At 38.7% G+C, this 22,091-nt stretch overlaps 1 protein-coding gene across 1 annotated transcript; it reads left to right on the forward strand.

The window, feature by feature from the left end:
- The first annotated feature begins 529 nt into the window (after positions 1 to 529).
- Positions 530 to 17,781, forward strand: wnt8b (wingless-type MMTV integration site family, member 8b). Its single transcript, XM_088350776.1, has 6 exons — positions 530 to 685; positions 5,212 to 5,245; positions 7,373 to 7,511; positions 10,272 to 10,397; positions 12,095 to 12,237; positions 15,270 to 17,781. Exons 1-6 carry the CDS (start codon positions 615 to 617, stop codon positions 15,834 to 15,836), a joined length of 1,080 nt encoding a protein of 359 aa, XP_088206902.1. The 5' UTR covers positions 530 to 614; the 3' UTR covers positions 15,837 to 17,781.
- The last annotated feature ends 4,310 nt before the right edge of the window (positions 17,782 to 22,091 follow it).

The following is a 22,091-nucleotide window of genomic DNA, read 5'->3' on the forward strand; positions in this document are numbered from 1 at the left end:
CTGACGACTATGGCAAAACATTGACATCAGCCGAGAATCAAACCCAGGTCACAGCGATTAGAGCGTATAATCTTAATCACTGGACCACCTGTGATAAATATAACATATGAAAAGGCATTACACACATTACCTTTGTTTTTAATTCTACATAGGAATTTCTTCGATGTACCAAACTATCACACCAACAAAGACGACCTGATTGTGCAAATTTCTGAGATTAAGAATAACATTTGGCTGCTGTCACTGATCCCAAACATACATTATTGTCCTCTCCTAATCCCAATTGACAGTCACTTGAATTACTTTTTACCCAAATGTTGCACTTGTTCCTTCAGAGATGGATTAAGGAGATGGTCCCTCGAGGCCCAGGGTGCCCCTTTTGATCATCCCGGTCTTCCTTACGGCTACCACTCATGGGATTGGCCACGACGGAAGAATTGAATGGGAGGGGGTAAAAGGGGGAATCTTGGGGGCAATCTTTAATTAAGCAGATAATCTCTTGTTGGGGAAGAGAGTGGCTCCATTTCAGAGAACCCCCTACTCATCCTCATCTTGCAGTTTGCAGGAGAAGCTCCGTCCGAGCTTCAGTCTCAATCTCCTTGTTCCTTGCCAGGATGTTCATGCACTGGGAGGCTTGCTTCTATATTTTCATCCTGCTGGCGCACATGAGGTCCTACTGCTGCTGGTGAGTACCTGGAACCATAAACTCTTTGTCATATTTGGCTAAAAAATAAACGGTATATTAACCAAAATCGGAAGCCTGTACCAACAATTCAAACGATAAACATTCACTTGGTATTACAAGCACCAAAACTGACAGTTACAGACAATTAGGAACACCTAAAAACCCAAAATTTGGTTGAAAGTGCGCCTTCAAATCCGCAGCACCTTATAGACCGGAACTATGAGCAATACGATCGAAAATGCTTAATTACAATAAAATACATGAAATACATACAATTTAAGTTAATTTGGTTGTGACACCATATTTCTTAACATGTTCTATGATACAATTTTTTTAAAATTTTCTGATATTCTCTTTTTTTAAATGCAACCCTCGCTCTTATTTTATTTTTACTTTCATGCGCTTTGTAGTCCGGTGCGCCTTATATATGAAACAAATAACTCACAAAGGAATATTTTGAGGGTGTGCCTATGATCAAGTGTGCCTTATCGTCCGAGAAATATGCTACAAATCGAAGAGTACACAGATGTAAGTCAAAAATGAAGTACTTTTTAGTAAAAGTAAGTAATTAAGAAACATGAAGAAGTTAGTTTACAATTGTATGGCTGAAAAAATACTTATAAGTAATAACGTTAATTGGATAAGTAAAGAAAGGTAAAAATGAGGAGTCACCAATAAAAGATAAACAAGAAAATAAAAAGGCAAATCAGATCGGAAATTCATATCCACAATGAAATGTTATCATATACGGTAACCATTTATGAATTTATTTGAGTGGTTTCATAATGTTAGTTTATGTTCTATTAAATAAGTTATTTTCATTTTCTGAGTTAAAAAAAGCAATCATGATTTCTATTGCAGTTTTAATTCCATACTACTTATTGTAAAGAATTACATTAGACGGTTTTTTTTCAGGTGCACCTCAAAATCTGGTTTATACAAAACCCTTTTTCGCAAAAACACAAATTTTTATGGTTACTTTTTGTAATCGAGCACTGTAAAAATTTGAGGTAGCAAGGTAAACCCTGAGGAAATTTGACTTAACTTTTTCACAGAAAGTTTTTTTGCACTGTTTTTTACAGTTTCAAATACTTAAATACTGAAACACAACGCACACCAATTACAAAAAAGTGAAAAAATAGAATAGATTAAAACACCAATATTTAAAAAATTGGATTAAAAAGGAATACAAATTATTTAGCATGAATTGCCGTCTATAAAATTAATTAGGGGCATCAGGAATAATTCATCAAGATCAATTAATCAATGCAAAAATGTTCTTTTGGACGGTCCAACAGTATGGGCATTGTCAATAAGTGGAAGGACTTTTCAAAGCTTTTAACTGATGAGTACACCTTTGATAGCTATGGTCAATATAACATTGATTATAAACAACTATTTGTTTGCAAATACAACCCTATCAACACATATATACATGTGTAACAAGGTTCATTTTCAGTTTAAAAATACTTACTGGTACTTATGACAGACTATTAAATGGGTGTTGGAAGAAAATGAAATCACACATTTGATGTCCTTTTAGCATTTTTTACTTTCTGTCAATCAACTCTCTAACTCTACATACAACCAGGTTCTCGCTTTTTGATGAGTACTTACTTCGGTTTGACTGACAAAGTAGAGCAAACTGTCTTTTTAACCCAATTCTAAGTCTGAAGACACATATGTAATGTTATTGTCTTTATTGTCATTGATAACAACATAGTAAAACATTGTATGTGAGGAGATTAGACATGGCACTCCAAGGTAAACATGTAATAAAGACTTTAAAGAAAAGAAAATCAGATAAAAGACAGTCAGGATAAATAATCAAAATATTTAAAACATAGTGCTTGGAGACTGGCCTGAGTTAATTAATAGTACAATGAAAAAATGGTGCAATAATAATCTTAAAATGTACATTAGTTCAAAAACATTTAGTGGCAACAAAAATTACCAAATAAGTAGCAAGATACACCACTATGATATTCAATGCTCACTCTTTATAACAGGGTTGCACATACTTTTTCAACGTGTTAGCTACTTACAAATTGAGACACAACGTGGATTCACCACACAACATAGTGGAACCTCATTCTGGCCCAATTTGAAATCCATGAACGGAACCGGGATCGAGCAAATACTAAAATAACCTAATGATATTTTTGGGGCTATAAACAAACTGATTAGTACACGACTGCTTTGCAGGGCTATCGAAGGCTTACAGTATATGCATGATGCCCAGTGTTAGGGTCGTTACTGAAATACGTACAGTTTATAGTTACTTCATTTAGAAGGTATCTTAGGGGCCCTCAATTACTAACACAAAAAAACAGCACTTTAATCCTTAATAACTACTTGTAACTACAAGTTATTGTATATAGTCGAAAAGAAGCCAACCACCTAAAAGTGGTTTAAAATAGCCACATAATAAAAGAAATAAAAGAAAGTGTATACACCTACCTGAGGAAACAGTGAATATCTAATTTTTCTTGGCATGCCAAAGACATTTTTTTTCCTCCAGGCACTCCGTAGTACAAAAATTATTCTTTGCTTACAATTGCCCTATTGTTTGAGTTGATTTGTTATTTCTGTATAAGAAACACTCCTCCCTCCCGACACATTGCTTTCATTCGTGACTGGTGAAACACAACCTTCCATTTCCATCCATTTTCTGCACCGCTTATCCTCAGTAAGATCGTGGGGGTACTGGAGCCAATCCCAGCCAACTTCGGCTATAGGTAGGCGACACTGATTTGAGTATGTACTTTGTTTTGTAGTTGTAAATCTGGTTTTAGCAGGACTATATAAAGTAAGGAGAATTTCTCCATTAGGAAAAATTCTGTGCTCTCGTACTCTGCTTCAGGCGGAACCGACATAACTACAATAAAAATATAAATGTGCCCACACCCGTGCAATAATGCTGCTGGCGCAATCAAGGGTTGTGAGTGTTTTAGGAGTATTTAGCAATCAGAAGAGATTGTAATTCAAGATCTAAATTTATTAAGCAGTGCAGTTAGGCAACACCAACAATAAAGTTACAAAATGAGACACATCCAAATATATGTATGTGTACATTATATGTATGTGCGTATAAGATGACCCCCTGATTTCAGTATTTTATTTCTATTGTAAATTTAGCTTGGATGTGAGTATATATGATAAGGAGAACATCTCCATGAGGAGAAATTCGCTGTACTTCTCAAGACAGCGCGACAAAAACTGTATTTAGTTGTACTTTTTATGTAGTTATTAACATGCCCACCCATCATTTTCTACGTATTGAGGGTTGTAAGTGACTAAATCAATTATGTAGAATTACTCAGAAGTCAGAAAACTTTGCAATTCATTATCTGTATATAATGAGTAACATATGCATTAACGACAGTTGAAATACTATTATTATCATTAAGAATGAAAAGTGTTAGGCCCAACAATGATGCCACATGGGCTGCTAAACTTTAGAAGTTCTGATGTGATTTCCTATGTCCTGTGTTGCTTTAGCGAGGATGTTAGAGAAAAATGACACTGGAAGCAATGTGCTCGTTATAGATTTGTTTTAATCACAATATTGGTATTCTGCTTGCACAGACCACTACTACACATATTTATGTATTTGTTCCCTTCCAAAAACATTCCAAAATACAACAATCAACTTTCATATATTCTCACGCTGGACGATTTACAACAGCTTACAATCCATTTCCCAACAATTGTAATTTCTCACAAATTATAACTAGAACGGATGTTCGCCATTAGAGCATTACCCGTCTTGAGCCATTTCTTTGTGGAATTTTCAGTTTTGGCAAAGTCATTGGCACAAGTTCAAGAAAACCCAAAGAGTAAGACAGAGTCCAGATCGAGACTAAAATCCTGAAATCTGGGTAGGAACAGCCCAAATGTGTAATCGTCTACGTATATATTGTACCGAAAAGATTAACTGCAATTAATTCAAAGAGAAAACAGAAAGATCCCTGGAGACTGGAAGTTGAAAATGAGCTGTTCAGTCATCCTCTTGTTCTCTTTTTCTGAAAAAATACTGAGTCGACAAAACAAAAAGTCGGACTAGTAACCTACCTGACTGCCTGTGAAAGATGGTGGTCATATCTAAACTCCTTTTCTTGGGTGGACAGACAAACCAACTCGTGTATATATATATATATATATATATATATATATATATATATATATATATATATATATATATATATATATATATATATATATATATATATATATATATATATATATATATATATATATATATATATATATATATATATATATATATATATATATATATATATATATATATATATAAATACCAAAGATATATATATAAGAACTAAGATCCTGAACGAAAACATTGTCACCACCTTCGCTTTCGAGTTATATCTGTGGCATCTGTACTGGGATTTTTTTGCGATATTTTAGACCGGTTGTGTGTGACTGTTTCCCATGCACTAATGAGCGGAATGTGTTATGGACACTGAGCTTCCCCGAGTTGAGTAGGCTGTCTCCTTTTCCAGGTCAGTGAATAATTTCTTGATGACCGGACCCAAGGTAAGCCAACTTCCTTTTGATCTCCTCTTTCCATCCCTGGAAAAAACACTATCCTGCTTTTGACTCACCCTGTGTATGTTTCTTTTTACACTTGGCATGTATTTGTGCATTGCCCGAGTAGGATGAATGCGAACATATTCATTTTCTTTCTTTTCCCTCCTGCATGCGTACACTTGACCTCATTGAAAGCTTGCGTGAGTATGTGTGAATGTGTTAAGAGGCAAGGACGGCTATTGCTTTAGTGGGTGGTCATCATTAGGGAGACCCTCGGCCCCGTTGTGTATGTGTTACACACCACGAAAAAAAGGGGCCACTTGAGATATATTAGCTGTATGATCATTCACATACTCCTAGTGAGAAGTGCTGCGTTTTTTTTACATGATCCTTTTAGCAATGGAGAAGTAAAAGTATAGCTTCACTGTCACTATTAAAAAAAGTGAGAAAAGCCCAAATGTCACATCTGCAAACGTTTTGTTCTTGGATGTTCCTGCCTGGGATTATTTTACACTAACCAACAGGACAAAAATAAACTGAAAACAAAACCGGAACCCAAAATAAACAGTACAAAAATAAACGGGAACAATACCGGACTGGAGATATCACAGGAAAACAGGATCGAGTCAGAACCCACGTCTTGTGGTGCACAAGTTCGTTTGATGGGCTGACACTGAAGCAAGAGTGCACTGAGCTTTATGTAAACAGAAAGTCAATCTCTCACCGAGCCGCAGCTGGCACCATACGGGCGGGGCCAATTGGGCACCATGGCAACCGTGACACACACGGGCGATGCCAATTGGGCGCCATGGCAACCATGACATTTACAAACAGATTGTACGGATTGAGTAATTAGTTTAGGGTACGGGAAACTAAGGCCGCATTGGGTTAAAAAATTTGGTGGAGAGGCCGAAACATATATTTTTGTGTATGCTGTACTACAGCAGTACATGAGGAAAACATTCAACGTACGCTTATCCAAATTTTCCTCATTTGTATTTATGATGCAGAAAGCTCATGTCAAATTTCATTTTATGTTTGTTCTTAAAGTGAACTTTTCAACAAATATGTTTTGAAAAATCTGAATAAAAGCAAGGTAACAATGATCACATCTTTTTAACCATTTGATTTGATAATCTCATCTCATCTCATTAGCCGTACCGCTTATCCTCAGTGGGGTCGCGGGGGGGCTGGAGCCCATCCCAGCCATCTTCGGGCAGTGGGCAGGGGACACCCTGAACTGGTTGCCAGCCAATTGCAGGGCACACGGGGACAGACAACTCACTCGCTCATTCACACCTAGGGTCAATTTGGACCGGCCAATTCACCTGAAATGCATGTTTTTGGAATGTGGGAGGAAACCGGAGTGCCCGGAGGAAACCCACGCAAGCACGGGGAGAACATACAAACTCCGCACAGGAAGTCTGGAGCTGGATTTGAACCCACGCAGGAGGTTCCCATGACATGAACTGTGCCGCACAAGCGCTAACCACTGCGCCGCCGTGCTGCCCTGATTTGATAATATGTATTGAAAAACTCAAAATGCAATTGAGCTAGTTCAGATGTTTATTTTGCATTAAATTGAATACATGTCAAGATAGATCAAATAAATACATGATAAAGAAAATAGCAAGCACAGAAAAATGGTGCCAGCTATTTGAACGTTGGCCATAAGAACAATACAAGTTGATGATTTCACTTGGGCAAACGAAGGGCCATAACACATTTTTTCAGCACTACTTATAAAATAGATGTTGTGGATGAGCCAGATTAAAAAATATTATTATTATACAGTAAGCATTTTGTAAAAACATATGTACAATTCCATTTTATGTACAGTAATCCCTCGCTATAACGAGGTTAACGCTGCTTAATAGATTTTAATCATGCATTGTGTTCTGAATTCTTGTTAGCTAATCGTTCCCTAATGGTATTGGTAAAAAACAATGTTTCCAGGTACAGTGTACAGTACTTTTATTTGTTAAATGAAAACTTGGACCTCTAAAAATGGGGTTTTTTTTGGTTTTAATGTATTAAAAAGTCAAATAAACAAGGACAACAATAATCTACAAGTGAGCCAGCGTTTGTCTTGTACATTTTATGCATTGACTCAAAGGATTGATTCCTATGCAGGCGTACCTTATCTACTCCAGCAGTGTAGCGGCAGGGGCCCAGAGCGGTATCGAGGAGTGTAAGTTCCAGTTTGCATTAGATCGATGGAACTGCCCCGAGAGAGCACTGCAGCTATCTGCGAACAGTGGCCTGCGCAGCGGTAAGTTCATCAAATTCAGCAAACAGGTCAAACGATTAAGGTGCCTTAGTTGAACATGACATAGTACTCTTGGACATTTCTACAACAAAATTAATCATAGGACGTCCCTGAGAGTATCAGTGTCGTATGTATTTCAATTGTTGCAAAGTTTTACTTTACTTGTAAAGTTTCCACACTAGCAAGCAAAATTAGCACTACTTTTAGCAAGACAATACAGTGATCCGGATTGTCAAGCTGTGTTCTAGTACCGTGGTGGGCAAACTACGGACCGCAGGCCACGTTAATCTGACCTGCCAAACAAAAATGGTAATGTTAATGATAATTTATCAACAAACTCATAACATAAGTGCAAGACTAACTTTTTTAGGCCAAATTGAGATTCTTGCCAACATCAGCTTCCTATACAACGCTGCACTATTTGCACAAGTGACAATATCGTAAATAAAAACGTAATGTTTTGTGCCTCTCTTGTCCCCAGTCTCCATTTATGTAGGTCCCCGCCTCACAGAAAATAAATATCACAAAGCGTTTTTCAATACTATTTTTTAATGATTTAACTATTTTATTCATCAAGATATTAATTGAATTTCACGTAAAAAATAAGCGTGTCTTAATTTATTTGGGTTTTTTCAAATTGATCACTGTAAAAAAGAGACAAAATATATTTGATTGCTTTGATTATAAAATTTCAAAATAATAGAAAAAAAATCTAAGGGAATAAGCCATGTAGCCTAATGGCGTAGCAAGAATCCCAGGGGGTCCCAAGTAAGAAGGGGAATGGGGCCCTGGCAAATGGGGTGTGGTCTTGTATACACATGTGACTTGACAGAAAATGGTGCATTTGTCATATGCACATTGTTTTATTTGATTGGCATACTATAAAGAATGAACAGTAGCGGACCGTAGTACAAACAAACTGATGAAACTAAAAATAATTAGCGTTTTGCATTTAAGAACTACATTTTGTTTTGGTAATTAGTTTGTCATAAATTTATAGAACAACAACGTATCATGTTATTACCATGTTGTTACTATGTTATAAGCAGGTTAGTTATTAAAGGATGGTTGAATAGACTCAGTTTACCACTAACAATATTTTTACTAGAAAATAACAATGACCCAGCACTGGTGAGCTACTTTAAGAAGCAGTCCGTGGGCTATTCAGCTGTTTAGGGTGCTACCGTTGGAGACCCCTGATGTAGGTGTTTGCAAGTATATTTATTGAGAACTATTAGATGGGTAATTTTTCTCATGTATTGCAGATGTATGGGATTCCAGACTCTGTATAAAATCAATTTATCAATCCTCCTCCCCCCCTTAACACAGCCCCTAAACCATTTTTTTCCACCCATCTCGGCCCGCGATTCAAAAGATTTGCTCACCCCTGTGCTTGTTACATATACCAATATTGACAAAATTGTCCAACCCTTTTTGTAGCTGCCATTCCTATTACAGGTCTGCTGCATACCTTTATCCGCACATACCAAAACAAACTAATCCCCCACCCTCACTGGATTGTTGCTGGTCATGAATGCTACTCACAAAAACACTCCTCATCTGTAAGGCTTGCCGCTATGAACATAGAATTGACCATGTATTTGGAAAAATAGAAAGCTGCATGGCGTAGCAAGAATCCCAGGGGGTCCCAAGTAAGAAGGGGAATGGGGCCCTGGCAAATGGGGTGTGGTCTTGTATACACATGTGACTTGACAGAAAATGGTGCATTTGTCATATGCACATTGTTTTATTTGATTGGCATACTATAAAGAATGAACAGTAGCGGACCGTAGTACAAACAAACTGATGAAACTAAAAATTTTTTCCATTGCCGTTAAGTCATTCAATAGCATTAGCGAGCAGAAGCTCACCTATTTGGACTAACTAGTCGCAGTTTAAACCAGCAAACAATAGGAGTAGACAACATGACAAAGATATGATTTCATAGTTAAAAAGACTAATCTGCTCATTTCTGATCCATTTTTTCGGTGGGACACAGAACTAAGACACAATTTATCTCAGGATCGAATCCACAAAATTCTGAAGAAAAATTGTTGAAATTAAAAATGAAAAAAATCATTCTTAATGTGACATTTTTACACAGGTCTTTAACTGAGAAGACTGAAATAAGAGTTACAAGCTGCCTTTACAGTGCAAATATAAACAATTCATTAACAAAAATATCGTGCAAAAGTGGTAACCACACGGCTGCGCACTGGTACCGGACCTTGTCAATGTGTCTTATTTTTTCTCATACGGTATTTATTCCTGTATACATTTTTTTTTCCTAAACAAAGAACTCAATGTTTGGGTGTGCCTTACAGTGAAGTATTTCCTACTGTCGCATATTGTTTACCACATTTGCTCAACATAGGATGCAATCAGAATCAGAGCTGGATCGCAATGGTGAGAGCGCCAAATCCTAATTACTAGACCAGTTGGATTGTAGACAACATAGGTAAAATCATTAGATTTTATCTGATCATTACGCCATTTTTACTCATGGTGCCACTTTATACAAAGTTGTAATGCAGCAATATAGAAAAGAGCCAAAACAATAATAATAATATAACAAGACATCACAACAGGTCCGTGGTACAGAAAAGGCTGTGGACCACTGCTGTATATCACATTTACACATCTTCATTGTTCAACTGATACTGGCATCCATTATAGTCATAATGCAAACAAAGCCCAAGAGCAACTAAACATAGTAGCATACATATCAAATCCACACAAAGCTTAAACAAGTCTCCTTGCTAGCCAATCGGGAGACGGCATTCGTGCACGCCATCAGCTCAGCTGGAGTCATGTACACCCTGACCAGGAACTGCAGTCTTGGAGAATTCGACAACTGCGGCTGCGATGACAGTCGGAACGGACAACGAGGTAAGTACTAATAAAAAATAGGTGTACTCTAACTCTATGAAGCAAAGATATTATGTATTGTTGGTGATATGATAAATATTCAAGCTTTCTTTTACTCCATTTGAACATGTAACTTGTGTTAATTTTGTATTCTTTGAAGGGTCTTTCTTTCTGATAGTTTAATGTTTAGTAGACACTCAAATGAAGGAGAGAAGAATGGATTTGAGATCAGGGGAGAAAAAGAAACAGATGATAAATTCCAAATTTTTTTGAAGGCCCTCCCTTTAGCCTTTTCTTTTTATTAAATCCATCTAGCTTACAGAAGCAGATCAGCCCTAAAGGGTGTGAAAATCAAAGAAGAGTAACATGATTGGCTGATATTGACGATGATGATAACCACATGTGTCAACCACGTGCTCCATAGTGTAAGTCGCACCAGCCAAAAAATTTAATTAAGACAGAAAAAAACACTAAAGTCACACCTGGAGTAGAAGTCACATTTTTGGGGGAAATGTATTTGATAAAATCCAGCACAAAAAACATTCATGTCATCTTGAAAGGCAATTTAAAATAAAAATAAAATCAACAGGCTGAATAAGTGCGGTATACTAACATTACATGATTGACATGTCAGGTATCGTTAGTAAAGTCGTAACATTTAAGCGTTATTCAGATAACTCTAGCAAAGGGAAAATGCCTGCCAAACTACCATCTTCACTCTAAATCACTAAATTGAATAAAATATTTATCCTCTGTGTCAATTGTCCAGTAAACAACTCTTAGTAGGTCCCGCAGGTGGACGATATGCCACCTCCTTACGCTTCTACGTCGAGGTCAAGGTTGAAAATGTCAACACAGGCCAAGAGTGCCCTCTTGCGGTTCAGTGTGAAAATAACAAGTGAAATGATATACCGGTAATCAAAATATTAAAAGTCAATGATATAACAATATGTTAAGAATTTCACATCTAAGTCTCACTGGAGTACAAGTAGCCCCCCAGCTAAACTATGAAAAAAACTGCCACTGATGGTCTGGAAAATATGGTATGTTCAATATAACAATTTATCACTTGAAATCAGATGTAAGAATGGGCCTAAAAAAATCCAGCCAGACTGAACCCAGGCCTGCAAGTATGCCTGACCCAGCCAGAGCCTGACCAATTAACTTGATTTGCAGGACCGATCCCAAAGCAAACACTACATTTACTTGTGAGGACTCAGGAGGAGGAAAAGGTGATTTATGACAACAAATTAAAGCCTGTCTTTTAAAACGAAGTCTAAGTTAAACAACACTGTATGAACTTTTACTCATTTTTGTGTCTGCAGAGGTTCCATAAAAATAAAATTTTCCATTATTGACAGATTAAAAAAAAAAATCTTAAGGCTGCTTTTCATTTTGATGGGTTAGAAATTGGGTCATAAACCACAGCAGCAGTACATCCTTTAATATCTAGGGCTGCAGTTTTAGAAAGGAAGAGGTAGAGAGAGAAACAAAACAGTTACAGGTGGATTATAAAATAAAAAAGACAGCAGGTAAGAAAGCGCGGCCCGACCCGAACCCAATGATTGACATTTTAGGCCCGGCGCAGCACAAAATTTGGGTTGGGCTTGGACTCAAGATCTTACCTCTGCTAGTAATAAAATACATAGCAGTGATAGACGCCAGTGCATACACTGAGATCTTAATATTTTAACCAGTAAATGTTATTTTATTACCAGGTGGTCACGGTTGGTTGTGGGGAGGCTGCAGCGACAACGTAGGTTTCGGCGAAGCTATCGCTAAACAGTTCGTGGACGCTTTGGAGACCGGCCAGGACGCCAGGGCGGCCATGAACCTGCACAACAACGAAGCCGGCAGGAAGGTACTGTTTAACCTCCACTGTTTATTGGCTTTCATATGCAAGGGGATAAAGATTTGAGTATTGTTGGGGCTCCCTTATTACAACCGTCGTCTACACGTCTCTCCAAAAGTTGCCACCCAGGCATCCCCTTTCACACAGCGATAAGTGAGGTGCCACCGGTCCCCGATCATAACAGTGTGTTCGCTGTACCAGAAGGGCCTATTTACTGGCTCTGAATGACAATCCCTCAACTCGAGAATCGCCGGATCGCCGGCGCACAAGCCTAATTGGAGATCCAGGGGAGCCAGACATTGCAGAGTGTTTCGTATTATCCCTTCGTTTTTTAAATAAGTGTTTAGTTTTATTCTTGCAATAAGGATCCCACATTTATGTCGGTCTTTGTCCCACCCCGGAGGTAGTCTGAGGGGACCACAGGCGTGCAGCTGAAGTGCTCTTTGTTGACGATGCCTTTGCAACCCCCTGGCGGGCCCCGGGATCCCCACGGCACCTGGAGCATCATTGTAACAGAAAAAAATGGCCACAGAAAGTGGAAGGGGGGGAAAAAAAAATCCTTTTTCATAAACCCCTTCAATGGGACCCTCCATTGGGTCTTGTCACTCTCAGAAAACATCGTGGTAGTGAACAGGCTAAATAAATACTCCTTTTCCTTCAAGGAGGGAACAATGGGTGCTCGACGTGAAACTTTTGGACTAAGAAGAAAAGGAGGAGGTTATCTTTTCAAGCGACAGATGTTTTGTGTTGGTTAAAGTCAGGAAGCGCAAACAACAAGAAAAACGCAAGGACCTCTAGATGATTATGAGCATGATCTGTTTAGAACAAAAACTATTTGTTTGGAAAGATCACATTCTGCCCATTCAAATTACTCCTATTTATGTTTGGGACGATGTTTTATTATTAAGTATTTCTTTTTAGAAGTGGCAACTCTGCTTTGAGGCGAAGGTGGGAGAAGATGAATGGCCAAAGCGCAGGAATGCAGGACAAAAGTCCTGATGCATGATGCATTGATTAAAAAAAGTAATAGAGTAAAATATAAGTATAACAAAGACTTAATGCTTGTGAATAGAACCAGCGGTAAAAAAAATAAAAAAACTTTAAGTTGTTAAAACCTCTCCTTAAAGGAGCTGTACGGAATTTGGAACCTTGTTTACCATCTCCTGCCTTATGTCATCATTGCAGCCTCAGTCAGGCCAATCATGATGCACGTGCAATCACGTGTTTTTCTTAGATGTGCGAGATTAAACTTAAAGTCTTTTTCCATCTTTCTTGGGATTTGGGTTAGTGTTTGAACTTAACTTAAAACAGGCTTTTTCTTACTTTCACCATTTTCATGCTAGACTGAGAAATACAAAATGTTATCATAAAAATCATGTAAGGACGTTCATGACGTCACTCTCCAGCAATCTCTTTAGCCCCCATTCCTCGAACCTAATGTATCCCGCCCCAAACAGCTCTGCTATATGTAAGATAAAAGCAGATTGGCGCATTGGAAAATAAAGCATAAGGGCTCTTTGAATTTAGTTGGACATTGTTACACAATACTTAATAGGAAAAATATTTACGTTAAATTTTTTTATGGACATCTCAAATTATCCTACCCACCTTTTAAAAGCCATTTAACTCTTCAAGTCTTGTTGGATACTCTATATGTTTGTTTTCCTTCCTTTGTAAGATGTTTTTAGCGCATTTATGTTTTAACTAAGCTTGTTGTGATCACACGCCAGGCCCATTCCTGACTTTTTAAGTGCAAGTCAATCCAATGGGTTTCCTAACAATTTTACGTTACATAGGCCATTACTAGTCTAAACAGGCTGTTATGATGAATGTCGTCTTTGTAGTAGAATTAAGAAGCCAAATCCACATTTATTTTAATCGTTTTCCGAGGGGGGGGCAATTTGAGAATGGTGAGTGAAGGTGATACGACAAAAGCTCAAGCATCAGCTAACAACCAATCACACATTAGCTGTTTTCTAAGCTCTGGACAACAATTCTCAAAATCGATTAAAACAGGACATTGCTTTCTACTTACGAACTCATAATTACATGTTTAAAATAGTAGGGTACCATACTACAAACCTGTGTTAAGGGAGTCTGATTTCCAATCAAAAAATCCCACAAGTCCTGTGTACATTGGAAGGATCGCTGACTAAAGTGACCCCTTCATACTGTATGCACTGTTTATGTAAGTTAGGGTATCTGTATCATATCCCTTTATGAATACCGTAAATTCCTGACTTGGTGGTCGAGGGGGATACTACTACGTGAAAAACATTATACATGCCGACACCATTCACTAACTAAGGAGTGGTACACGATAATCATTGGGCTGACAGTTGTGATATGACGTCATGTTTTTTGACCCAGTAGGAAAAATAAGCCTAATAATGTGTCACCTGTTGTCACACTAAAATATTTAATTGGCCACCATTTGTTCAAAAGATCCCAAGCATTTATGTGTAATGATTTGTTTTAAGTACCGGTAGTAGTAGAAATACCTAGTCTCCTCTCAGTCACTTTGTCATGAGCACAAGAAATGTGAGAGCTTAAAATCAGTCGCATGGCTCAACATGTGTACAGGGATGTTGTGATTGTACAGGCTGCTGAATTTATGTCACTAAAGTACATTGAGTATTGTTTTGAGAATACTTTTGTTGCACTCCTGTATATATGTTAATGTTATATTAATTAAACTTAACTCCTGCGCTAGTTGATTACGATTGGCACCTGTGTACACAGTCTGCGAATGAGTGTCTTAATTGCGGCTTAATGTGTTACTTTTCTGTACAAGACATTTCCCCGCTTTTTTTTAACGTAAGAAATGTATATGAATTTGTTCATACTTATGGCTGTTTGAGCTCGCGGCCTGAAATCCAGTGCGCCTTGAACAGAAAAAAAGTTACGTTTCTTCCTTAGATATTCCCCTGTGGCTTTTAATCGGGTGCACTCTGTAATCCGCAATTTACGGTAACACCTCCCCATCTAATGATCTCAGGATTGGGAATTGTTGGTCTATTTTACGTTTATCCCGACTGCAGGCAGTAAAGGGCACCATGCAGAAGACATGCAAGTGCCATGGTGTGTCGGGGAGCTGCACAACGCAAACCTGCTGGCTTCAGCTGCCTGAGTTCAGAGAAGTGGGCAACTACCTGAAGGAGAAGTACCACAGAGCTATTAAGGTGGACCTCCTTCGAGGGGCCGGCAACAGCGCGGCCAGCCGGGGGGCAGTAGCCGAGACCTTCAGTTCCATTTCCCGCAAGGAGCTAGTCCACCTAGAAGATTCGCCCAATTATTGCCTGGAGAACCGCACACTGGGCCTTCCGGGCACCGAGGGCCGCGAGTGCCTGAAAAAGGGAAAGAACTTGAGCAAATGGGAAAAGCGCAGCTGCAAGAGGTTGTGCTACGAGTGTGGCCTGGCGGTGGAGGAACGCAAGGCCGAGACAGTGTCCAGCTGCAACTGTAAATTTCACTGGTGCTGCGCTGTAAAGTGTGAACAGTGCAGGAAGACGGTGACCAAGTTCTTTTGCGTGAAGAGAAGCACAAGGGGGAGAAAAGAGAGTGCCGGAGGATGGCGCAAAACTATCAAGCTCAGCAAGAAGCATTGAGACTCCCCATGGAATACTTTGGGTCATTCAGTTCAAGAAAAGCTCCTGGAGGGAAAATTTGTACATTTCCCCCCTATAAAGAAAATGTCAATTTCAGACTTTTTGGTGGAAGAAAAAGACAGGCATTTCTTTTAAATGAAAAATACATTTTGAAAAGGCATATAGGCAACACAGTGTCATTGTGATTAGGACCTCCGGCCCAAAGTTCAGAGGTAGAGGGTTTGAATGAGGTCATCGCACATTCTTTCATTGGTTTTGCGTGCTTTCTCAAAAAAACGCCAGGTTACGCCGAAACACATTACAGTAGTTCCTTCAAAACACAATTGTCCATGAATGTGAATATTGCCCTGTGATTGGATCTCTTTCCAAAGCAAATGGTCAAGCTTAGATCCAAATGAGAGTAGGCTTGGAAAAATGGGTCATTACGTAGGTTGCAGACTAGTAAAAAATATAAGCAGTTGTTCCTTCAGTATATTACCCAAATATACAGTTTATAAACTGTACATAAAAGCAAGGCAGGAACCATAAGCAGTGGAGAAAGCTGTCCAGAGTTGCGTCCACAGTGGTGCCCTGACAACCCAGGCGGTTAAGGGATTCTTGAACCATGAACCGTGAAATTGTACATCGGTGTATGCCAAATTTGAGATACGGCGGAAATAAAATTTCAATAATGAAATAACTGACCTATCAATATCAAACAAAAACAAAGTCATTTTTTTGCTCTCTGAAGACTTTTTTTCACAGTATTTTGTCTTTTGGTATCTGGGGTGGGCTTAGTAAGATTGTCCATGCCATCAAAAAATGTGTTTCTGGTTTTGGTTTCTTCATAAATTTGACCCATATCTGCAAGCAGATAGTTCACTCATCTGTAAAGTGTGAGGTCATTGTTACTCTTGGAAAGCACGCCATTTTTGCTTTTTATTTTAAACAATCAATAAGAAACACTGTTTTCAGATCACTTTATGCAATAAAAAAGAACAAAAGTGAGATTTTCTTTGGGTCAAAAATGTGATTTGTCCAAAAAAATGTCATGTTTATCTGCTTGTGCATTTCGCCTGGGAAGTCAACCAGATATGGTCTGCGCATACAAGTCCTTCCTTCACTGGAGAGACCAAGATTTCCTGAGGATAAATCAAAAGCCAGTGTCGCGGTCAAGGGGAACTCCATTTTACCTTCATATGACAAACAGTTTGGGTTAGAAAAAGGGGTCCTCTCGAATAGGAGCATTGTTAAGGTTTATTGGCTGTATGTACTGTAAATGTAGTAATTTGTCTTATGTTAATAGTATATTACCTCCAAAAAAGGTCAATTTTCCCTACGTCTATTAAAAAAATACCTTAAATTGGCTGATTTAATTGGACTGATGATACATTGATCATTGAGGACTGCCATAAGTCTTCATTTTGATTACTATTGGCAAATCCTCTTTCAAGAAAAAAACTCTCAATTGAATTGTCTGAGGCAGAGATGTCAAACTCAGTTTGGCTCTGGGGCCAGATCAGACTTTCTGTTCTGAGAGAGACCGGATTAGTAAAGAAACGTCATCTCCAAATTTTTAGCTTTGTTTTACAGTATTATGCTTTATCATTCAGCCTACATAAGTAACCTACCCGATGCATTACAATCACGGATGACAAGGGATCTTTTCTAAACACAACACATTTATTTACAAAAAATGAAAAAAATATTTACACGTTTGACATTAAATGTGTTAACTGCTTTATTTTAACAGATGGGTGAGTGAATTTTACACCTGAACCAACTCACTATGCTATACAAACTTAACATTGCCCTCTTGCGGACAGAAAAAACATAACTTTTGGTAGAAATGACCTTGAGACTTGCTTCTTTTTTGACATACTCAGAATTTTATGGTAGGCAGAATTAAATTATCCAACAGGCTGGATCCAGTCCGCAGGCCTTATTTTTGACATGGCTGGTTTGAGGTGACCAGATCAAAGAATTCGTCTGAATTCATTTCTAATCAGTTGTTGGCCCCGTTGTATATTTAAATATAAGATGAAGCACTTTGTATTGTACATTGTTAATTTATTGCACCGCCTTACCTTAGTTTCATTGTTGTCTGTTTTGTTTGCTTTCTATTCAGCTGTAATAAAAGAATAATAAATCCTTTGTGGTATCATTCCGCCTCATCTCGTGACTATGGTTTGTGACTATGGTTTGGAAGTAAACATAGTGAGGTTCCTTGCATTGTTTGCACAAGTGGTTAAGGATCTTCAAGGTGGGGCCAGAGGGTTCGACAAAGAAAGGAAAACCCTTCAACTTCCTCCAAGGTGCTTTTCTCAATTTCGCCTTCACAACAAATCCCCCGTAACCTCCCTCGTCTGGGTAATCCCCAAAAGAACGCTTGCGTTTCTTTACTGTTTAATACTAGTTTAATTAACTTTGTCCAGACAGAGTCGAACACTCTGAAGGGGGGACTTGGAGAAGGCCATGAGGCAAGTAAAAATCATCCCTCTTCTAATTTTGTATGCTAATCTCCTTTTTCACGCCGCGCCCCCTTCGCGAAGCATTTGGACGAGGAGGGGGGAGAAATGTTGGGAAAACTTGTGCTCGGCTTCCTGCGGCTGTTTTATCCCAACGGGCCCACCTATTTGGCTCTTTCACTCCTCTAGGGCCTGCCTTTGCTCGATTTAACAATGCGCGCGGAGCTAATCAGCTCTCTCGGAAATGCGCTGCTGTCGAGGAAGGTAATCCCCTTCTCCGAACACTCTCAATGGCCCGGCGCCTCCTAAAGGACTTTGGGAAAAGGCTTTACACAGATTCACACTGTTCCTCAAAAGAAGTTAGTTCAAGTATTGTGCCCTAACAAGTGGCTTTTATAAACACATGCCTGCCAAGGTAGTGGAAGGAGTGCCAGGACCGACCTGGCAGGGGCCAGCACATGGCAGCCGAGGGACAAACCCTTCAGAAGAGAAAGTGAAGATTAGGGATTCCTTTCAGAAGGAATAAGAAGCGGTTTCTGCACCTACCCACTTTGACTCAACAATGTGTCGAGGAAACACCTTGTTGACATCTTATTTAGCAAATCTTGATAGTCACGACCCCTACCTTTAATTCCGACCCACCCTGAAAGAGACAGCGGGATCACTCAGCATGGCATGAAAATTCCAAATATGCTGCCCCTATGGATGGCGAGCTCAAATCCCTCACGCTCAAAGCTAAATGCCAAAGCAAACTAAAAATTAACATCTTTATTTCCAGATGGTTTAATGAATCGCTGGACTGTGTGATTGAAGTCAGGAGCATTACTGAGAAAAAGTAATTTGTTACTTTTTGAATTAAGTAACTAGTAACTGTAACTGCGTGAACCTCCCCAGATTACTGACACCCAAAAGAAGCACATTACTCGGAAAGTAACTATCTAGTTATAGGAAAAACGAATAATCTAATATTGAAGTTTACCCCCTAAAAATGCTTAAAAATAAACAAATGAAAGGAAATAGAAGAATGTGTGTACACTAACCTGTGGAAGCGCTTAATTCTTGGTATTTCTTGGCTTGTGCAATCTTGAGAGCTTGCAAACTAACACAGCCGAAACACTTCATATCCATTTTGTCTTCCTTTTTTGTTCAGGATAATTCCTAAGACGTTTTGTTTTTTGCTCCAGGAATAGCGTATTGCAAAAATATTTTGGGAAATAAACCCGACAAAATTCATCTCTCACATACGTTAAATTTTGTACTCACGTTTTCCCCATTGATTTTGATGATCCTGTATAAGCCACACCCATTTCTCATGCGCTGCCTACCATTCAGTACTGGTGACACGCAACCAAACATGAAATGAATGTGTAATTTAAAACAGAGACGGAATATATTTTCCCTTTTTTTTAAAAATATCACCATCAAAACCAAAACAACTTCAAGTACCGTATATACTGGCTTTTAAGCCTAAATCACCCATAAGTGACCCCCAAAAAACTACTTTAAATACTAAAATTAAATTATACCCAGAATATTTATAAAATGTCTACCTAAAAATTGATAATTACTAAATTATGCAGATGTTAAAGATTACTACAGAAATATATAACATTTTCAAACCATTTACTGTACTTTACAGCAGTTTTTCATTGGCAGCCCTCCTATTGTTTCACAATCACTTATTTCTTCAACTTGGTCGTCATCACCGTTTTCCAGTTTTCATTCCCCAAATCACTTATATTCTTGGGACCGATTATTGTGGGTAAAAAAGGGGAAAAACGATCATAATCATAATAAAATGAGATATGGTTCTTCTCAAACTCAATTGAGTTGGTGCGGATTAACAGAACAGTAAGATGAGATCGAGCAGGGCATGAACGCTATATACTGTTGAGGAATTTACTTCACCGTCTGGTTTTTCATCTACTTAGCATTTTTTTGCTAAGGCAAAGGCCCGCAACCCACTGAGAAAGGTCCACAACCGATTCTTAGGTTCCGTCCCACCAGTTGAGAAACACTGCTTTAGACAGTGCTATCATAACTGTATTCAAATGTATTTCGTAGGTACATATAAACACGCCCTGCCCTCTCCGAAGTTGTATTCGGCATTGGGTTGCTGGCGGTTTGAGCTATGCATAGTACTTCATGAGTGAAAAAAGAACTTTCAATGGGCAGAAAACGTTGTAATTTATGATCTGTTTCAAGAAAAAAACTGAGTAACGCTTGTTGTAACAACGGTTGAGTTACAAAAGGTTATTGATAAAACGTAACATTAATTGTTACAGAGCAAAATACTTGCATTCCAGTAGCTCGTTTCTTTGTAATGCGTTACAACAGACACATGGGCTTTACCTCTTTGTTGATCGTTTTACTTTTCAATGTTACTCACATTTATCACATATTTATCCTCAATGAGAAAAAAGTGAAGCAGTGCTTTATTTTGACCAGGGCTCAGACACACAAACATTTGCCCCAAAGCAGAGAGCAACGCGACCTCTGACCAAGGGGTCTAAAGTTCTGTGTTCGTGGGCAGACCCTGCCACCACCAATTTGCTGAAACACATTGAGCTCAAGGTGGCGGGGGAGAGATGGACGACAGTAGGCAGGAAGAGCAGGATTTAAAGCCTTTTTTCTCACGAGGCAGAAAGACGAGTTGTTTCTGAATTGTCTATTTATGAAAGGAGCACAAGTACTGATACTTTTAAACAAATTGAAGCACAATTTTAAAAATGTATAGAACAATAGTGTAGTTTTGCATTGAACGGAGGGGATGTATCCCCACCAATATCGGTAATCAATGTTTTGTCCCCACCAATGTTATGTGATCAATTAAAAGAATGAGCTTTTTGTCCCCACCAATGCCAAAACCAAACCTACCCCCTTGGTATAGAACTGGGGTCCACACCCTGCAGCTCTTTAGGCTGCCGAGTGGCTCCCTGGTACTTTCCCAAAAATGTTTACAAATTGAAAATGATTGGGGAAGAAATATACTTTGCTTTTAATATGTTTTTTTTAAGGCGGCACGGGTGGCTAGCGCACAGCCCCACGGTGTGAAGGTCCAGGGTTAAATTCCAGCTACCGGTCTCCCTGTGCAGAGTTTGCATGTTCTCCCTGCTCCAGCGTGGTTTTCCTCTGGGTAGTACGGTTTCCTCTCACCTTCCAAAGAAATGCGTGTTAGGTCAACTGGTGACTGCAAATTGTTCCTGGGCATGAATGAGTTTGTAAGAGGTTGTATGTCTCCCTGTGCCCTGCAACACGCTGGCAACTAGTTCAGGGTGTCCCCTGCACACTACCTGAATATAGCTGAGATGGGCTGTAGCACCCCCTGCAAACCTAGTGAGGATAAGCGGTGCTGAAGATGGATGGATAATTACTGTAGGTGGACAAACATGGCACAAAAACCTTTGCTGTAAATGTTGGAAAAATGTGTAACATAAATATTACACTTCAACTACTTTGCGGCATTTCTCCTCTGCTTGTGTCCCCTCGTCTGTGTTTCCTGTGTTGGAGCCGAGCGTATCCAAAGCTCCACCTCTTTTAAAAGGGCTTTTATTCTTCTACGGCTCCAGACAAATATGTTTTCTGTTTTTTCCGTCCACTTGGCTCTTTCAACATTTGGGGTTGCCGACTCCTGTTATAGAACATACATAACTGAAAAAATAAAAGCCATACCATAGTCCCAGATCTGAGACAAAACAAAAGATATTTATTGTTTGCATTACTTATTTTTTTTTAAACAAAAACTGCATCCGCTTAACAAATGAGTACTTACCAGTAATTTAAACTATCCCACTCAGCACAATTTGGT

Source organism: Urocampus carinirostris, chromosome 13 (assembly GCF_059441175.1).
Source record: "Urocampus carinirostris isolate Australia breed hairy pipefish chromosome 13, RoL_Ucar_1.0, whole genome shotgun sequence".
Taxonomy (NCBI): Eukaryota; Metazoa; Chordata; class Actinopteri; order Syngnathiformes; family Syngnathidae; genus Urocampus; species Urocampus carinirostris.